The sequence below is a fragment of the Etheostoma spectabile genome, chromosome 8, assembly GCF_008692095.1.
Source record: "Etheostoma spectabile isolate EspeVRDwgs_2016 chromosome 8, UIUC_Espe_1.0, whole genome shotgun sequence".
In the NCBI taxonomy this organism is placed as follows: domain Eukaryota; kingdom Metazoa; phylum Chordata; class Actinopteri; order Perciformes; family Percidae; genus Etheostoma; species Etheostoma spectabile.
Genome location: NC_045740.1, coordinates 31,132,925 through 31,150,992, shown reverse-complemented (window position 1 = coordinate 31,150,992; position 18,068 = coordinate 31,132,925). Strand labels below are relative to the sequence as shown.

Sequence of the window (18,068 nt, the reverse complement as noted above, 5' to 3'; positions counted from 1 at the left end):
GGCTCTTTAGCTGCTAAATGCTCCGCTATGTGATTTTGCAACTGGAAACAACAATGAGAATAAAGAGAGCAAATCAAATTTATCAAGTTTTGGACCATACAACCAAAGCATTAGGCATAAAGACAGAAAAACCCTCCATCATGCTGAGGGGAACTGCAGACTGGGGAGATGAATTTGTCACTATGCTTTCTGTCTCAAAATTCCCATCTTGTTTGATCATATTTTATTATAAAATCTTTGCTGATTTTAACAACAAATGAAACGCAAGGTGTATTTTATGCATGGATGGAATCCAATTCAGATGGAAAGGCTAAAATAAAATATGAATCTGTGGTTTTTAAATGTTTATAGTCCTTTATTATAATCACTGTGTAAGAGCATTGCACTAGAGAATGCCAAAAACCTTTTGTTGATCAATGTGTGGAAACAGACCAAAGGGTCCATACTGGTATTGTGTTTGTCTTCCTTCTGTCAAGGTGGTTGCATTTGTCAGTCACACTAAGAAGGCCACCCACCTCAGTACCATGTCTTGTATATTTGCCACACAGAAACAATTTCCTTTAAAGCCATTTAAAGAACAGAGCAGAGGTTGACACACCAGGATGTTGTGCAGAATGTATTCCTGTCAGGGTGGGACCACATTGCTAAGGACAACAAGGCCGCTGACCTGCTGTTCTCTAGTCTGGTCACACCGACAGCGAGGCTCAGTGCAGTCAGGAGTTTCTTCCACCGTTGTGTTGCTGGCTGCTCAGTCTCTCCCTCTGCTGTAAATCTAACAACAACCGGCATTCACAGCTGTCCTGCAGGATGAAACCAGAGTTGGAGAGGAAGTCTAACATCCAGACAATTGACACTAACTTGACTTTTTTTTTTTTTTTCCTTTTAACAATGTCCATTCAACAGTTGATGCAGAGGACACTGTGTTGCCAACTGCTGGTCACATAGATATGAAATTTAACTGCGATGTTCTGTCTCCAGACGATGGTTACCTGCTGCTCTCTAGCACCATCATAAGATCAACATTTCAACAAATCTAGTCACCAAAAAACTGGACAAATGAAAATGTTGACATTTTGATTAGGGTTTTAATAAATGGATGTGCATAATTAACATGTTTCCATGTGCAATAAACATACTGTACATAGATTACTGCCATATAGCCAGCCAAACCCAAAATTCAGCATACTGTACCACCCCCCAGGGTATACTAATTCTGTTAACAGCTGATTTTAACACAGTTGTATGTCTTGCCCCCCACACCCGTTGTTGTTATCACCTTGGTCTGCAACACCCAGCAGCGCCTCCACCCATAGGAGCTATGGGACGAACAGGAAGTCTAATTCTAGACAACTTCCTGTATGACATTCCTGACCTGAGCTGCCTTCCTGCCAGAGACTCTCCCAGGCTCCGTATGTATAGCAGGTCTAGGGTTTCACCAGCCACACTTACATTCCTTTATATGTGCATTTAACTGCCTGTACAGGAGAAGAGTGTGGTGAGGGATGGGAAGTATTTAAACCGATTCAATCTATTAGTCTGGGACACTTGTTCAAAATCTGCGCACTGATTTCAACTTAAAGGTTTTAATTAATTAAAAGTATCAACAGGATATTATCTAATGTTAGTGAGTCATAAATTAGACTTACTAGCCTTTGTACCAGCACTTGGATACAAACCCCAGGCTGATTGGTTCATAATAAGTCCATAAATGTAAACTGTTGTTGTAGCCATTTCAAATCAATTTATTTAATTGGTACCTTTGATTAAGTGCATAGAATGAGAGTTCACATGAAAAACATTTATAACAAAGTTACAGACTAATTGGTGGAAATACATGGAAAAGAACAGGACATCAGACAGAACAGACTACATTCATTGTAGCAGCATCACTACAGTCCCCTCTCTTCCCTCACCAGTTCTCTCATCCACTGTATTACACGTATATTAGTCGTTTTTTTTTTTACATATGTGTTAATGTTTTTTTATGTGCAGTAACCCAAATTATGTAGTAGTTAGGAATATAAGGTAACACTGCAAGCCACTGGGTAGGAAGTGAAACTCCAGATATTTGGACATTACATTCAAATATCTTTTGCTTCAGTGGAACAAAATCCTGCTTCCACCAGATATAGATTGTCGGGCCAGATGATCAAAAACCTTTTTACCCAACAGAATCAGATAGTGTCTGTCTGTACGAGTACGAAAGGCTACCATTCCAACACTAGCTAGCATTCCTTCTATAGCTTTATGATTTGTAGGGTTTCCTTCTATTTCAAATACATTCTTACTGTAGATTAGCGGAGTAGAGTCTTCAACATTTATTAGTGTCTATATAATCTAGTTAAATCGTTATCCTTCCAGTTTAATTCTAAATACATGAGTAAATAATCTCAAAAACATAAGCTACAAATTTCACCTTAGCTAAGGAAAGTGACCAAATATTGCCAGCAAAAGGCTAAAGCAGCTGATTGCCACAGAAAAACTTAAAATAAAACCTTTTTCCACAAAATCACGACAATAAATGGCAACTGTTACTGAGCAAATAAAAGAAAAAAAATGAAAACCAACAGTAATGATTGGATTCTGATTAAAAGAAGTAAACAATAGTATGAAAATCAAAAAGATGCCTCCCAAAAAGAAAATTCTATGTGAGATGTGTAACGTTTTGCCTAGTTGACTGTAAATCAGATCCTATAAAGACAACGCTGATCTCTTGCAGCAACTGAAATCTAAACTCTGTCGTCAGGTCATCTACCTGCAACATGAAAGCTGCTCACACAGTGACTGCATGGATCCGAAGCAACAGAAACTATCTGAGATCAAATCTGAGTAGATATGTTGGCTTAGTAATGTAGTTACAGTATGCTCTCCCTCAGGGTCGCACCGATGGACGTGTTGGACTGCTGACTCGCTGTTTTGGTTGCTGATGTTCGGTTCCATGTGTGAAAGTCCAAAAGAGCTTGACTGAGTTTCTCCATCCAGTCCAATCCCTCCAGTTTGGTGTCAGCTGAAAACCAACACCTGAAGAAGAAGAAGACCATCCATCAGCATTGTAAGAACAGTTAAAGAAGCCAGACATGTCTGTTATAGACGCTACGGAGTCTGTTAAAACAGTTGAGTATTAAAGTGTCCTACTGTGGTAAACTTACAGTAAAATAGAGGACAAAACAACTAATGATGCTTTCTGTACTTTTTCCTCCCAATTAAGACCCCATCCAGTGGCACACAATGTAAAACGTGATAGAAAAGAGTGTAGAGGGTGTTAATTCATTTCTAGACACAGCCCAATTACTGATGTCACAGAAGGCGTTTTCCATCAACTGTCAAAAGTAAAACACCCTTTGTGACATCATTAGCTGGCTGCAGCCAGAAAAGCAACATGCTTTCGTGCTTACTGTAAACAGAACTGCCAAATACATTTAAACAGGTTGTCATTATAAATGAGTCTTACTCTAGATTGGCCAAGATTTGCAATTTCAAACAATCTGTGCCTTAACAAAACAGTAGGTCTGGATTTCAGAGGGAAAGTAAGTTGTTTATTATCCATTAACACAAAAAACATCATAAAAAAAAGAATCCTGAGACGTGCTTTGAGGCTCTCATAAAACTAAAATAATTTTAGTGTATTTACACTTCCCTCCCACAGATCTCATTTTTGACAGCGTTTCACTTTTATTTAACCTTACCTGGCCAAGGCGTCCTGGCTGGAGTCCTGCTGCTGTTCGATGTTGCTCACCAGCTCAAAGGTGAAAGGTCGAGCACATGAGTCCCTCTTCACAGGCCTCACACTCTGAAAGGGGGAGCTGGACAGAGAAATGCTGCCCTCTGCTTCCTGGGAGGTTAAAACAGAAGACAGAATTAAAGCTGTAAAAAAGTAACCTGGTGACTTAGTCTGCAACTCAGTCTTTTAGACTATCCATACCTTAGTTTCTTTGTCATTGGGGTGGTTCCAGTAGTCCATTTGGCATCCAACCAGAACAAAATATCTGCGATGCCACACACCGTATCCACTGATCATCTCAAACATCGTCTGGAAACAGATCCATAAAAAAAAACAGGGAAGTAAAACCAGCAAAAATGCAGTTTGAAACATCTGTTTTAATACATCTATGGGAAAAGGTTGATAGCTGCAAAGATTAATCAATTAGTTGTCAATTATTAAATTAATCGCACTATTCTGATAATCAATTTGAGTCATTTAATGAAAATAAAAAAGTAAAACTTCTCTGAATACAGCGTCTCAAATGTGAATATGTTCTAGTTTCTTCACTCTTCTGGGACAGTAAATAGAGTATCTTTGCATTTTGGACAAAAGACATTTGAGGATCATTTGGGCTTTGGGAAACATTGATCAACATTTTTTACCATCTTCTGACATTTTATTAATTAAAAACTTGGTTGCGGCCCTAAAAAGGTCTGTCCTATCGGTTTTGATTAGTAAAAAACTGTTGTGAAGCTGAACCTTGGCAAAACTGAGCAACTCTTCATTTCAAGAAAGGCATCTCCTGTCGGTGACCTCTTCAACACTTCTGAATAATCTGTAGTGTCCCTCGACTCGGACTGTCAGGACCCTGGATGACTAGCTGTCTTTTGCTGCAAACATCCTAGCGCTAACTCGTTCCTGCAGATTCAATCTCTACATCACCCGGAGGATACATGGCCTGGTCCATGCTCTGGTCGTCTCACGCATATACTACTGAAACTAGCCCCTGGCTGATTTGCTTATATGAGCCAGCTGGTCTTAAACGTACTCAAGTTCTCCACACTACACCAGGACCTGTTTGCCAGCTACCAATTGCAGCTAAAATATGATTCAAGACACTGGTCTTTGGTAGCACTGTTGTGCTGTGAATGACTCAACCCATTCTACATCCACTACACTCAAATCTCAATCTACTACCTACAAAGGGAGCCCAGCTACCTACCACTCTAGAAGGTCACAACTGTTTGCAGTCTGGGCTGCACCTTGGCCTATAAAATAAAAATATCATGTATATACAATGTATAATATTATGCATATGTCTGTAAATGTAACACTTGAAGTAGATTGGCAAATTTGATGAAGTTGTTGTGCTTGCATGATTCTTCAACTTCTTGAAGTTGTACCCACATTTGAATGCACTTGCTGTAATTTGATTTGGGTAGAAGCATCAAATAAACAAATCCAGAGAGCTGTTTTGAACATAAGCAACATCACATTACTGACCAGGAAGCCTTGGTGCTGTACATTAGAGTGGCCTTCGCTGTCCAGTTGCAGGTAGATGTTGCCCTCTAGAGGTGAGAGAAAAGGCACCTGTAGTCCAGAGAGGCAGGGGACACACGGTTAAACTGGTTATGATGTGGAAAAAGATGTGGAGCAAGAAGAAACAGAAAAGCAGCAGAGAAGCATGAAGCAGAAAACTGTGTTTTAAGAATTTCATTCCAACATGCTTTTGTTGGCTACCTGAAATCCAACAACTTTTCACAAGATACACCACGGTGCATACTGTATTTTGGACTGAAATGACTGTAAACTACTGATAATTGATTAAAAGTGTAGTTTCTATGCTGCCATTTCCCTCTAGGACCTCATGTAATCCAAAATGAAATGATGCAGAGAAACAATTTACTGAGTTTTGAGATTAGATTGAAAAGCTAGATTTGGGTTGTAATGCAAATACTATCAAGATTGAGGTTGTGGTTAATTTGTATGACTAAAGTCTTGATTCAGAGTCTAGGTTAGTTTTTGCAGAGGGAACCGGTCAGAGGCAAAGGGCAGTGTCATGGATGAGTGAAACCTTTTCCTGAAATTCATCTCCCAGCAGTTTCCTGATTTTGCCTTCGAGTTTCATCTGAGTGGAGGAAGCAAAACAGAGAGAGGGGGAGGGAGGGAGGCAGACAGAAAGTTACATCACCAGTGAGACCACCCATGTGTAGAAACCTCTAACAGAATAATGAAAGCACCAAAGGGGTGAGAAGTGGTGCCCGTATCACTGAGCTTCTTCTCTGGTCAGTCAGTGCTGGAGGTGAAAAATTGCACAGAAAGGTGCAAACCCTGGTGACCGTGGATGCGTTACTACTGCCATGCTTTTCCTTTTTGAATGCCATCATTCAATTACCAATTACCCTAAAATGTACATGTGTGTACTTACAGAAGAATCCAAACTGCATTTATGAAGTGTTATTTTTTTACTTGCTAAACTGACAAGATATCCAAGTTGACATGGCTGGGACTTGTTTTGGATAACTGAAAGTTTGCAGTAGTTTCTACTGGTTTTAACTATTAAAGTTATTCAACAATCCTTCTAACAAAACTGCTATAAACGGTACATATTTCACCAGCAGACAATCTTCTGGGCCAGACAGTGTACACATCCCTTCTCAACAATTAATTCTCAGATATCCAGAAGGGACATACCTTATCCAGAGGGAACTTGCTGTGTCCCAGTGAGGCTAAGGTGATCTTATGAGAGCCCACCAGACAAAAGTTGCTGGAGCGACGAGTGTTGAGAGCAGGAAGAGCACCAGCTGAAAGACAAAGAAGCGCAGAATAAAAACTCATAAAAATTCAGTCAGCAATATGCATGACTGTTATGGCCATTAAGTTTATTTGGTAAAAACGAACAGGCTCCAAAAAGGTTTTCTAAACATTTACCAGCATTCACTCCAGAGCGTTGAGTGTAGAGATAAGTTAAACGGGGGGACAACCAGCCTCCTTGTACTATAACAAATATGGACCAACAAAAAAACTCAACTTACATGTTTGACTGTTACTGGCTCTCTGTGAAAAAGAAAAACTTTAGGTGAGGTAAAAAACAGCAACACACACACGATAATAAATGTAAATTAAATAAAAACTGGATACTCACTGAGATAGTGTTCAGAAGCTTTCTTGGTGTGACCTGAGTAAATAAAGACAACATAAATGAATTAGACTGTCATTGATGAATAAACACCTGCTCATTATTTGGCCTACCGACTTACCCGAGACTTGGTGGTGGTCCGGTCCATGCTGCAGTTAGTAGCTGAAGTGTGGGACTAGATGGCACAAACAGACACATATTGAAATCCACAAATGACATCAGCTCTAGCAGTGCGCTGCAATGCTCAATGCACCCAACGACTTATTAAGACAACTAGCATGATTGCAAACAATCCTCTTCAGTTACCTCACCTTTGCAAACAGCAAAGCGCACATTTCTGTCACAATACTGGCATACCCCCATGCATCAGTGTTAGGGAACATAGGTTACAACGGAGAAAATAAATCTTCTGGAACTCCAAACCCTTTGTTATTCAATGCTTTTATTCCAATTAGTATTTGAATGAATAGGTAATTAAGAACTGTACGTTAAAATGTCAAATGTTTTGTCTCACCAGACTGTAGACTTCCACATCAATCTCAAAGTGTGAGCGGATATCCTTCCTGAAATATCAAGGAGACAAAACTATATTATATGCAATAATCTATACATTCCCACTGGAATGATCACACTGACACAGTCATAAGTATCTTCAAACCCAAAGGGCAAGTGAGCAAAATGTATTTTAGAACCAGCGCATGAAACCAATGGAAAAAGAGTGTCCTACAGTTGCCTGGATGTGACCATTTATTAATCTTTTAACAAAGATATATAAAAAGAAACCCAACGGTTTTGCAGAGTGATGTCCATGGGTTTTATTACAAAACAAAAACATTTGTCAATTCAGAAAAAGAAAACAAGATGTAAATGCACTGTTCCTGGTACAAATTTGCTGCATTAGATTAATCAAAAGAAGTACCACAAACCAGCTTACAGAGTGACAGAGGTAGGGAAGGAGATGGTGTCTCCATTCTGAGCATCAGCAGCCGTGGCCAGCGGGGTGGCCACAATGTTGCAGGGCCCGTAGCGGATCAGCACAAAAAAGTAGTGACTCGGCCGACCTAAGAAAAAAGAAGAAAGAAAATTACACAAAGAAATAAATCCTTTTAATGTCATTCACTACAATTATGTTAAGCCTTGAATTTTAAAATAGGTTTTAATTGACACCACACAAATGCATCATGATGTTAAAAGGTATACTAAGCAGCAATTGCTGGTTGGTGTTTCTAATCGGGCTAAATCTATACTACACGTTTAAGTCTTGCCTCCACACTACTTTGTTGATGTAGAGCCTCTAAAACTGAGAAATTTGGTTTTGGTTTGAAAACTCTGGGGTTGCTTTGTAGTCTGGTCACAAAAAAGATGCACGTTGGTCAGTTTAATTGGTTAGGTATGCTTAAATCCCTTTCTTTAACAGTTGCGTCGCGTTGTCAGTCCAAGCAAATAAATCCTTGGTCTAAAAATGTTCTATCACCAAAATATTTTCTCTACTATTTATCAAATTCAGGAAGAGGACAGGGTATCTGTACATAGTAACTGCCTTTGTATGAGTCTTTAAATTGTTTTTTTTAGAGATATGTTGCTCAGTTTGCCTTTATTATAAGTTAAAAAATGTAAACAAAAAATAAAAACAGTAGTAACAATGTTTCCTTGATGTGCTACCTGTGCGGTTGTGTGAGGAGCACACAAATTCCACCTTAAGAGGCAGCTGAATGTTTGTGATGGCGACAGTCCCTCTGCAGGCCTGCTGGGAAACATCCTCCTTGTCCTCTTCTGCTGCATCTTCTGAGTTCCTCTCCTCCCTCAGTCTGACCACCTCGGCCAGAAGGGCAGAGCGTTTCTCACCTAAAACAGACAATACATTACAAAATAATAAGCAACACAAAAAGAAATAAGAAACAGAAATAGCACATCCTAAGGAAAGCTTATTGTGGGACTCTAGTGGCTGTAATTCTGCACCAAGGATGAATTTCAGGAAAGAGACTTTAGATACAGTATTAGGGACCACTAAGGTCTCTTTGAAAGAGACTTCAGATACAGGATTAGGGACCACTAAGGTCTATATAAAAGAGACTTCAGATACAGTATTAGGGGACCACTAAGGTCTATATAAAAGAGACTTCAGATACAGTATTAGGGACCACTAAGGTCTATATAAAGAGACTTCAGATACAGGATTAGGGACCACTAAGGTCTATATAAAAGAGACTTCAGATACAGTATTAGGGACCACTAAGGTCTATATAAAAGAGACTTCAGATACAGTATTAGGAACCACTAAGGTCTATATAAAAGAGACCTCAGATACAGTATTAGGGACCACTAAGGTCTATATAAAAGAGACTTCAGATACAGTATTAGGGACCACTAAGGTCTATATAAAAGAGACTTCAGATACAGTATTAGGGGACCACTAAGGTCTATATAAAAGAGACTTCAGATACAGTATTAGGGGACGACTAAGGTCTATATAAAAGAGACTTTAGATACAGCATTAGTGGACCACTAAGGTCTATATAAAAGACACTTCAAATATAGTATTAGGGGACCACAAAGGCCTATATAAGTGAATCCAAAAAGCAGTATGTCATAGGACCTATAAACCAAAAATCTTGTTGTACATACTGGAGACCAACAGCAGTTTCTCAGCTTCAGCCTCCTCCAGCGAGCCACGTCCATGCTCCTCATCAGTACAGCAGCTCAGAGCCTGCAGGGTTTGGCTGATCACAGACTGCAGCTTCCCTGCTTCTTCATTCAGAGCCTGGACAAACACAGGGCAATATGCAAGGTTGTGGTTGCAGTTTACATTTAAAGTTGACTGGATTAATAGCATGTGGTCTCGTATTGCCAGACCTTCCTCCACAGCGCTGCAAAAGGAAGGTCTGGCTAGTCCACACAGCATTCCGGGAGTGGGACAAAAATGGGCTCTGGTTTAATTGCATTTCTTTAAACCAATCACAATCATCTTGGGCGTCGCTAAGCACTGGATACAATGGCCCAATCCCAAATTGAGCCCTGAGGACTAAGAACTACAGACTCAATTGATCTCAGGTGCTAAGTGAGTGAGTGGATGAGGCCACATGGGCTCACATTAGGTATAAATGGGATTGGGACAGCACTTCAAAAGATCACATGTTACCATGGCAACGTTTAATAAGATTTTGCTGACACTTGCCGGTTTGGGTATTTTCATTTTAAGTTTCTTGCTTTACACACGGCCAAGGCCCAGGAGACGGCAGCCTGATTCCAAATGTTTCAAACTCTTGTCTTACAAGCTGGACAACAGGTCCGTCCCGCTTTGTGGTCCTGCTGTTGTTTACCTTTGTAATTTCCGGATTTCCCTATGGTCTCTGCAGTAAACGCCACAACGCTTTGAACTATGGGTAATTCTCTTTAGGGACGTTTGCATTGATGCACACTCATGGAAAAGGGTGTGAGCCCGGACTTTGGGATTGGGCCATTGACGGTGCCTCGGTAAAAATAGCCTTGGGATGAACTTGTTTTGGTGGAACATGTGTATGTTCAAAAGTTGTTTTAGTCGTGTGAGAGAAAACTCAGATTAAACAGGTAGTCTAACTATCTAGCTGGATTTACCCAGCAGAGATCTGAGGACCAGGTAAACATAGTCCTCAGAAATCCACCAGAGGTTAGAATGCCGACACAGAGAAAGAGGAAGGGGACGGACTTCCGGACGAAAATTAAGGACATCAGGCACCTGAACAATCTTGGAAGTGAAACGTCGTCAACCTAGACTAAATATCATGTAATAAAAGTAAACATAGTTAGATCTCCTCCTAAATACTGATTGACCTACTATGAAATGAATGGATTAATAACAGTTAATAGGTTCTTTTTATTGTAAACAGTGCTACACACACACCGCAATTTTCTTCTTGGTGTTGACAAAGGGTTGAGGTTGGGACTTCTCTGGAGCTTGTCTCTGAACCCCTGGAGTGACACTCTGAATGGTGGGCAGCTTTTTTTGTCTTTGTGTGCGGTAAGCATCGATACTGTAAATCACAGAACAAGCCAAATTAAGGATGTTAACAATATAACCTTATAACAATACAATAACAATATATAGCTTGAGGAAGTGTTGTCTGGCAAAAGACAATGATGATTCAAGACAGAATTTAATCTTGGTTTATTCCAAAACAGAATTTGCCTAGGATGTTATCACCTGTATAGAGGAGCAGATTCAGCAAGAGGGGTGTTAGTCTCTTCTGGAGTCAAGACCAAAGAGGGAGGATTAGATTCCTGGCTCGCTGCCAGTCGCTGTTGGTGGAATACAGAAGATTATATATTTTCACAGGTTGTGAATTTATCAGAAAGCTCCCCTAAAGGGAGCTCCTTTATGGACAACTCAGTTATAAATAGGACTTACCAGAGGGGTGACCACAGCCTCTACAGACCTGCTGAGAGGAGAGAGGATGCCGCTGCTAGGAAAAGTCAGCAGCTCATCACCGTTGCTTTCAAGCTGCTTGCTCTCGTCACACTCTTTTGCTTTTGACTCCCTGTCTTCTTCACTTTTCTCCTTCTCGGACTCAGTGTCCAGCTTCTCTTTGTCTCCAGAGAAAACGCCAATGCCACTGTCGTGGTCCTCAGTGTCTTCATTCACCCTCTTCTCCTCCATCCTTCCAGCATAGTCCAGCACCTCCTCGAACATCTGGTCAATCATATCAGCGGTGTTGGTCTCATCGTGAGAGCTCAGCTCAGCATCTGTCGAAAAAGACATTCACTAACGGATAAAACACTTTCTAAAACAAATAGGTAGATGGCTGCTGAGGTCCCCAACAATTGTTATGTTTCAGGTTCATGCCCAGACCCATTTAGTGCATGTGTGTAATACCAATCTTTCTTATGGCCCCATATTGGCCTCTCCACTTGTACTTCCCAACACACTTAAGATGAAAAAATATAGATTATACACATTATTTCTGATTATGTTCAAGTAAAAGAGAAATACCCATACAAACTTCTGCGAACACTATGTGTGCATATTTGGTTGTGTGCAGTGTGAAGAAGCATGTTCAAACCTTTAGCCACCCAGTGATTTCGCAAACATGCTGCTCTTAGAAAGAACTGAGTATTTACCAGTGATTTTTGTCCTACCAACAAACTATTTCACCCACTTGACTTCTCCCAATGTGTCGTCAAGAGCTCAGACCTACACCTTGTTACTGATCTCACCTGACATACTTATCTCTGTCCTGGACTCCATGGAGGTACTGGCCTCAGACAGGGTTGAGTCATTGATTAGCTCAGGCACCAGGACAAAAGTGACTTTCTTTGAGCTTTCTCCACCCTCTGCCTTGAGAGTTTTTCTTGTCAGCCCATCTACAACAGCCTGCTTATCATCTACTGCATCTTGCTCCATTTCCTGTCTCTCCAAAAGGTGATCTGACACCCGGACCTCTGTCAAACTCTGACCTCCATCATTTCCATCAATGTCTGATGATTCAGCCTCTACCTTAGATTTTGCTAAATCTTCGATATTTCTTTCAAATTCTGTGTACACTGTCTGTGTTTCTTTTAGAGCAACATTTGCAAGAGGAGATGCTTTTGGTTGTTTCACTCTGGTACTCGGGCCTCTTCTGTCTGATTTGAGATCCATGTCTTCTTTTGTATTGACCTTCTGTATCTCCTTTGACTGTTGCCTCATATCCTTCCTATGGGTATATTCTCTTGTGTCTTTCTGGTTTAGTTTCATTGCAGTAAATCCTTCACAGGACTTTGTGTTCAAATTAGATTGGTGTTTCACAGAGGCATCTAAACAACTTTCGGACCCATCCGCGTCAGGTCTAGGTTTCTTATCTTCTTGCATTTCAGAGGAGCCAGCAATCTCAGCAGAAGCATCGCCCAATTCACATTCACCCTCCTGGGTGTCCAATGGTTCACTATGATCTGAAACACTGACTCTAGTCTCCTTTTCCACTCTTGATAATTCACATTCCCTTTTCTCCTCTTTAACAGACACATTTTCCTCATTGCACACCTTGTCTTGAGGATATCTCCACGACCTTAACTCCTCATCTGTTGAGGGCTCAATTCCCTCTTCACTGTTTATAGAACCGTCAATTTCTTCAAATGAAAACACCTCAAACTTTTCCTGTTCAACTACTGTGGAAACCTTAACTGTGTCCTTCATGTTTGACTCATGAGTTGATTCTAGCAAGCTTTGCTCATCTCCAAAAGGTGCTCTGGAGAAAGTCTGATCCTCGCTAAAAGACAATTTCAATACAGTCTGGGTGTGTGGTCGTTGGCTCCCTAGCTGCTTCTCTTCATTTGCAACTGAAGCGTTGTACTCTTTATCCCCTCTGATGGCATCCCCTCGATAAGCATTTTGCTTCTTGCATTGCATGTGCTGCTGCCCCTCAGAGATTTTACTCTCTAGAGATGCTTCACTGTCACTGGGGGCCCTTTCACCTGTTGAATAAGTAGTCTTACATCTTAATACTAGGCTACCAAAGTTTCATACATGTACATTTGTGAAAAACACAACACAAATTGACAAAAACATAACAGCAAATGCAAGGACTGAATTAAAGAAATGTGTGCCAACTCTCTTTGTACTGGCTGCTATTTATGTACTTCCACTAGCAGAAAGACTATTCTGACTCCTATAAAAAAATAGGGGTGCACAAATCACACTTTTTCTGTCTTATTAATTGTGGCAGTTAAACCCAGGTTACACATCAATTCTTTTTTAGAGTTGTACGCAAATGTGGATCAGTTGCATGAATGTTTGGGAGGGATATTACTATTTTAACAGTAGGCACTAGGCAGTAGATCCGTTAAGGACATTCCTACATCTATTGCTAGGTCCTGGTGTGTATTGACCTAATTCTCTAAACTATAAAAACAAAATGTGTTGATGAGGACAGTATGAGGCAAAGCCACTTTGTGGTCAAAAGTCTTACCTTTCCCATCTGAAGATTGCTTCTTTGCACATGATGTAGGAGCTTCAATGAAGCTGCCATCTTTCATCTCAGCATCATCATCTATCTGCTGGAAGCAACAATATCTTTATTTGATGTTTAATATTGTAATGTAATCAAAGTGAATGCAACAAAAACTTAAAAGGTCATGTGCCCAACAACCAGAGAAACTGTGTAAAAATAAAAAGGGCAGAAACTTATAGCACACAAGCAAATAAAACAACGTATTAAAACTCAAAACTTGCAAACCCTGAGTGACAAAAAAAACAAAAAACAGTGGAGTAGAGCAATTAATGACAAGGTGGAGTTAAGATGAATAGTCAAAATACACATTTACAAACACCTCCGAGGTGACTATGTAATACATAGTTTGCCCTGTGCATTACAGGGGTGATTTAATTTCAACAAAATACATGAATCTAATTAACTTGTAATGTTTATCTTAAATTAGACGTTAAGGTTCTCTACTGGTCATGACGTGTGAAGGGAAAAGATAATCCTTTGAGTACCCAATTTCCCCGAAACCACACCAGACCAGACTTAAATATGTGCACCATTTAAAAAGTGAACTTCCTTCCTCTGGAGCCACGTAAATGGGTAACAACTCTGCCAACAAAAGTAGTATACTTCTGTATACTCTGCATGCTGATATTTGCCTTGTTCTGTTCCATCCAATTGAATGCTTCTTACTGCCCAAATCAATACTACCCATTCTGGTGGCTCCATGTATTGGTCATATGTCAAAGCACAAACGTGACCACAAAGAGGGTTATTTGGTCACAGACTCACATCCCAGGGCTGCATAGGAGGCCAATGAACTCTCCCTCTAGATCTAGGAACCCAGGAGGAGTTAGTTGAGGGGCCAGGAGGGGTCCATCTCTGATAATGTTTACAGAAACTGGTGTGTAAGAAAATCCAACAACTTGGGAAATTGCTCACTAAACAAAACATTACATCCACACACAAAAAAACAACTTACAATAGGAGCTTTTTTTGATCTGTAACATACTGTATGCCAGCCAAAGAGGACATCCTATTTGGAAATATAATAACTATCATATGTCATTTAAAGGGATACTTGGTTGATCCAACTCTTTGTGACCTTTTTTTGTTTTCAGTGGAACGCCACAGAGGGAAGCCAAAGACAGTTCTAAACACTGCAATTGTAAAGCAAAATATCGCTTTAATGGCAATTCAAGAATGAAACTGCCTGGTATTTGAAGAATATAGCCACTTCTTCCATAAAAAAAAAAAAAAATTGAGTGAGTTTGTTCTCGTCTATCTATATTTCTGAGCACAATCAACCACATCTACTTTAATATCATGCAACATATCATGATCCATGATCACAAACCCACCTGAGATAACGAGGGATCCGAGTTGCTCCTTTTCAGCCAGGCATTCTCACTGATTGGATGGATTTGCAACTGGCTCAACTCCTGTTCCCGTTCCTGATCAGTGAAACCATGTCACGTGTCAGACAAAAAAAGTACAAAGCAATTCACTGATTTGGATGTTCATATAATTAATGGTAATGCACATGCTGGTAGCTTTAGTTTAGAAAGATTTTAACATTTAAAGATTCACAGAAATAACGTTTTACAAATAATTTATGTTTGTAAATTTATATCACCAGGCTCCTGAGTTTATTTGGCCATCTAAGAAGAAGAACTTGGAGAGCTAGAATGGTGTGGATTCATGTAATTTAGGTACTGCTAATAAGTTTCAATGAACAAAGCCCTGAACCAACCTGGCGCATGCGAGAAGCTTGCTTGGAGCTAGATGCTGGGGTGCCGTGGAGTTTCTGCTGAATGGCACACACAAAGTTGGAGCGGGTCCGTGGCGAGGGGTCGGCAGAGCTCGGTGATGGGGGTGGGCCAGCCTGATAGACTGGCACTTTGAAACGCTCCAGTCGTTGATTAAACTCTCCCTCCCCTGGAGAAAAATAATTATAGCAATTCACTTTCCAACAAATTGAAAAAGTCAAATTTAAATTTAAAATTGGCAACACTATCCCAATCAAAATGTGTGTTTAGCCGACACCCAATTTATATATATTTTTTTTACTATATAATACAGCAGTATGGTTTGCGTACTTTGCTTTAGGACTTTTGCTGTCCATTGACATGTACACAAATTATATTAGGTACATATATTCTGTATATAAAGCAGATCGAACTCCAAGCATGACTCTAAAACTTAGCTTAAAAGCATAATATTAAATGAGTATACCTAAATGTTTGTTAACTCATTTTAAAGTTGGCCTAGAGAGAGATTTAAAGCACAGCAGTGGACAAGTGAGTTAAAAAAATGAATGAAGAGAGGAAGCAACGAAAAAAAGCACTGCTGGATTATGAGTGAATGCAGCGCTTCACTTGGGATTTAAGAGGGCTGGACAACCTGTTCTGTTATTGGCTTGGGGTTACACACCCATGTTGGGCCCTAAGGCTGGTTGTGGACATCCAGTATATATGTAGTCCTTTGGGTCTCACAGCGTATTAGTGCTGGCAGTAGTGTGAGCTGCACATGTGATGGGAGAATGCACTGTGCTTGTAGATGGCTATGAATTCCTATTTAATGGGATGCTGGCACTAGTTGTTCTTATTAAGAACTTTACAAGTCTTATTACCTGACATCAGACCTGCCCCCCTGGCCACTGTCAGGTTATATATGATGTGATATAAATATATGATATGAAGGCCAGAAACCGTTTTAGTCTAGTTCTTTAAAAAATTATTGTTGACTTCAATGTGTTTTCACTTGGTTTGTGGAAGACTAAGGTGCGGATATATACACTGTTGTTTTTTCACACATGTTTTTAACCATTATTATCATCACCATTTCTATGTCTAGAATGGAAAAGCTAGAGCAGATAAATAAATAAAAATCAAAAAGCTTAAACTCACAAAAAAAGATTAACTAAAATCATTTGATCTGAGAAGTTTTTTTAATTAGTGTGATCCCTTTTAACCTTTTCCGCATTTCACATTTATTTAGCTAAGACTTATAACGGCAGGGAAAACGCTGTTAGTAATGTGTCTGTAAAAGAATAAACAGAAAACAGGAAGTAACTGTATTCAAAAGTGACAAGTCTGATATTCATTCGAGGTTTTGGAATGTGTGCATTCATTTGCATCCTCACCAAGGCAATACTTTCTGAAGTCCTTTTCATGGATGGCTGATGGAATGCCAGCTCCAGGGTCCGACAGGCACCGCTGGACCAGAGGAGCTCCCCCTAAAACGACAAGCACTTGTTACAAGCTATAGTATTTGTCTTACACACTGCCAAACCAGCTCTACACAGATTGATCAGCACTCGGACGATAGCTCTTACCTTGCAGGCAGATTACACTGCTTGACTGTTGACCCTGCCTTGACATGTCACCATCTTGAGCAGTACAACAAGTACTGTAAAAATACACTGTAATACTCTCGTATGTACAAAATGGCACACTTGGTTTCCTGTTTGTTAGGTCCACCTTAGCTAAAACAAAGGCAGCCTAATAAAGCAGCCCTGCAAAAATACCCACCTACATACCTTCATAGAGGTTTTGTTGAATCTGTTTTAAAGAGGGGTCGTTGCAACTTTAAAAAAGGGTGATAGAATGATTATTTAGGGTATTTCACATTGTTCCTTAAGGGATCCTAACAGGGTCTGTAACATTGGTTGAGCTGAAAATGGCCTGGGGACTATTCTATCCGCCCTAATGCAACCCTGTGAAATAGCCCTAAAATGAAACAAGATTTTCTCCTTTAAATTGTATGTTCATGAATATTTAGATAAGCTGCGTGCTGATTGGTTGGTTTGCAACGAGCATAGCTGAGGAGCAAAGACCCAACATGGCCAACAGAAATGTAGAAAGTGTCAGCATTGCCTGTACAGCATGAAGCATTTACAACCGTGGTTCATTTTCAATAGTCTTGAAAAACTTCCAAACTTTCTTCTCTGTAATTCCCGTGGAAGTACACAGAGCAACGCACAGCTGAACTAGTGCGCGCGACCTACATCCAGAACAGCTGGTCTCACACCAGTGGTCTGTGCTTAAATTTTGGGTTGTGACAAAAGTACAGACCAGAGCAATATAATGTACAGCCATCAAGTTGACGTCAACTTTTTGCTTTGTTGGGATTCGCCCGTTTTCAGCTGCAGTTTCAAATTTTGACATTTGTATATGAAAAAGGTGAGGTTTTATGTATGTCCATTTTACCCTGCAATCTGTCGTTATTCAACTATGAGGAGGTAAACTTGGGTTTGCATTCTATCACCCCTTTAAAAGAAATTGGGGGG

General features: G+C 40.1%; 1 protein-coding gene across 2 annotated transcripts in view; it reads right to left on the bottom strand.

Moving 5' to 3' along the window:
• Positions 1–1,721: 1,721 nt before the first annotated feature.
• Positions 1,722–18,068, bottom strand: part of LOC116693375 (anillin-like) — an 18,246-nt gene continuing 1,899 nt past the window's right edge. Inside the window, exons 4-26 of one of the 2 annotated variants that reach the window (XM_032522301.1) lie at positions 16,923–17,015; positions 15,531–15,715; positions 15,139–15,231; positions 14,570–14,659; positions 13,763–13,850; positions 12,489–13,268; positions 12,033–12,152; positions 11,227–11,561; positions 11,023–11,117; positions 10,723–10,852; positions 9,468–9,603; positions 8,505–8,687; positions 7,777–7,903; positions 7,357–7,405; positions 6,964–7,017; positions 6,849–6,881; positions 6,739–6,760; positions 6,398–6,507; positions 5,778–5,831; positions 5,207–5,293; positions 3,923–4,030; positions 3,687–3,832; positions 1,722–3,015 (exon numbers count right to left, since the gene is read on the bottom strand). In XM_032522301.1, coding sequence (XP_032378192.1) covers positions 2,856–3,015; positions 3,687–3,832; positions 3,923–4,030; positions 5,207–5,293; positions 5,778–5,831; positions 6,398–6,507; positions 6,739–6,760; positions 6,849–6,881; positions 6,964–7,017; positions 7,357–7,405; positions 7,777–7,903; positions 8,505–8,687; positions 9,468–9,603; positions 10,723–10,852; positions 11,023–11,117; positions 11,227–11,561; positions 12,033–12,152; positions 12,489–13,268; positions 13,763–13,850; positions 14,570–14,659; positions 15,139–15,231; positions 15,531–15,715; positions 16,923–17,015 — 3,278 coding nt within the window. In that variant the 3' untranslated portion in view covers positions 1,722–2,855. Of the gene's footprint in view, positions 3,022–3,686; positions 3,833–3,922; positions 4,031–5,206; positions 5,294–5,777; positions 5,832–6,397; positions 6,508–6,738; positions 6,761–6,848; positions 6,882–6,963; positions 7,018–7,356; positions 7,406–7,776; positions 7,904–8,504; positions 8,688–9,467; positions 9,604–10,722; positions 10,853–11,022; positions 11,118–11,226; positions 11,562–12,032; positions 12,153–12,488; positions 13,269–13,762; positions 13,851–14,569; positions 14,660–15,138; positions 15,232–15,530; positions 15,716–16,922; positions 17,016–18,068 lie in introns of both variants that reach the window. The other variant, XM_032522302.1, reaches the window with a different exon arrangement.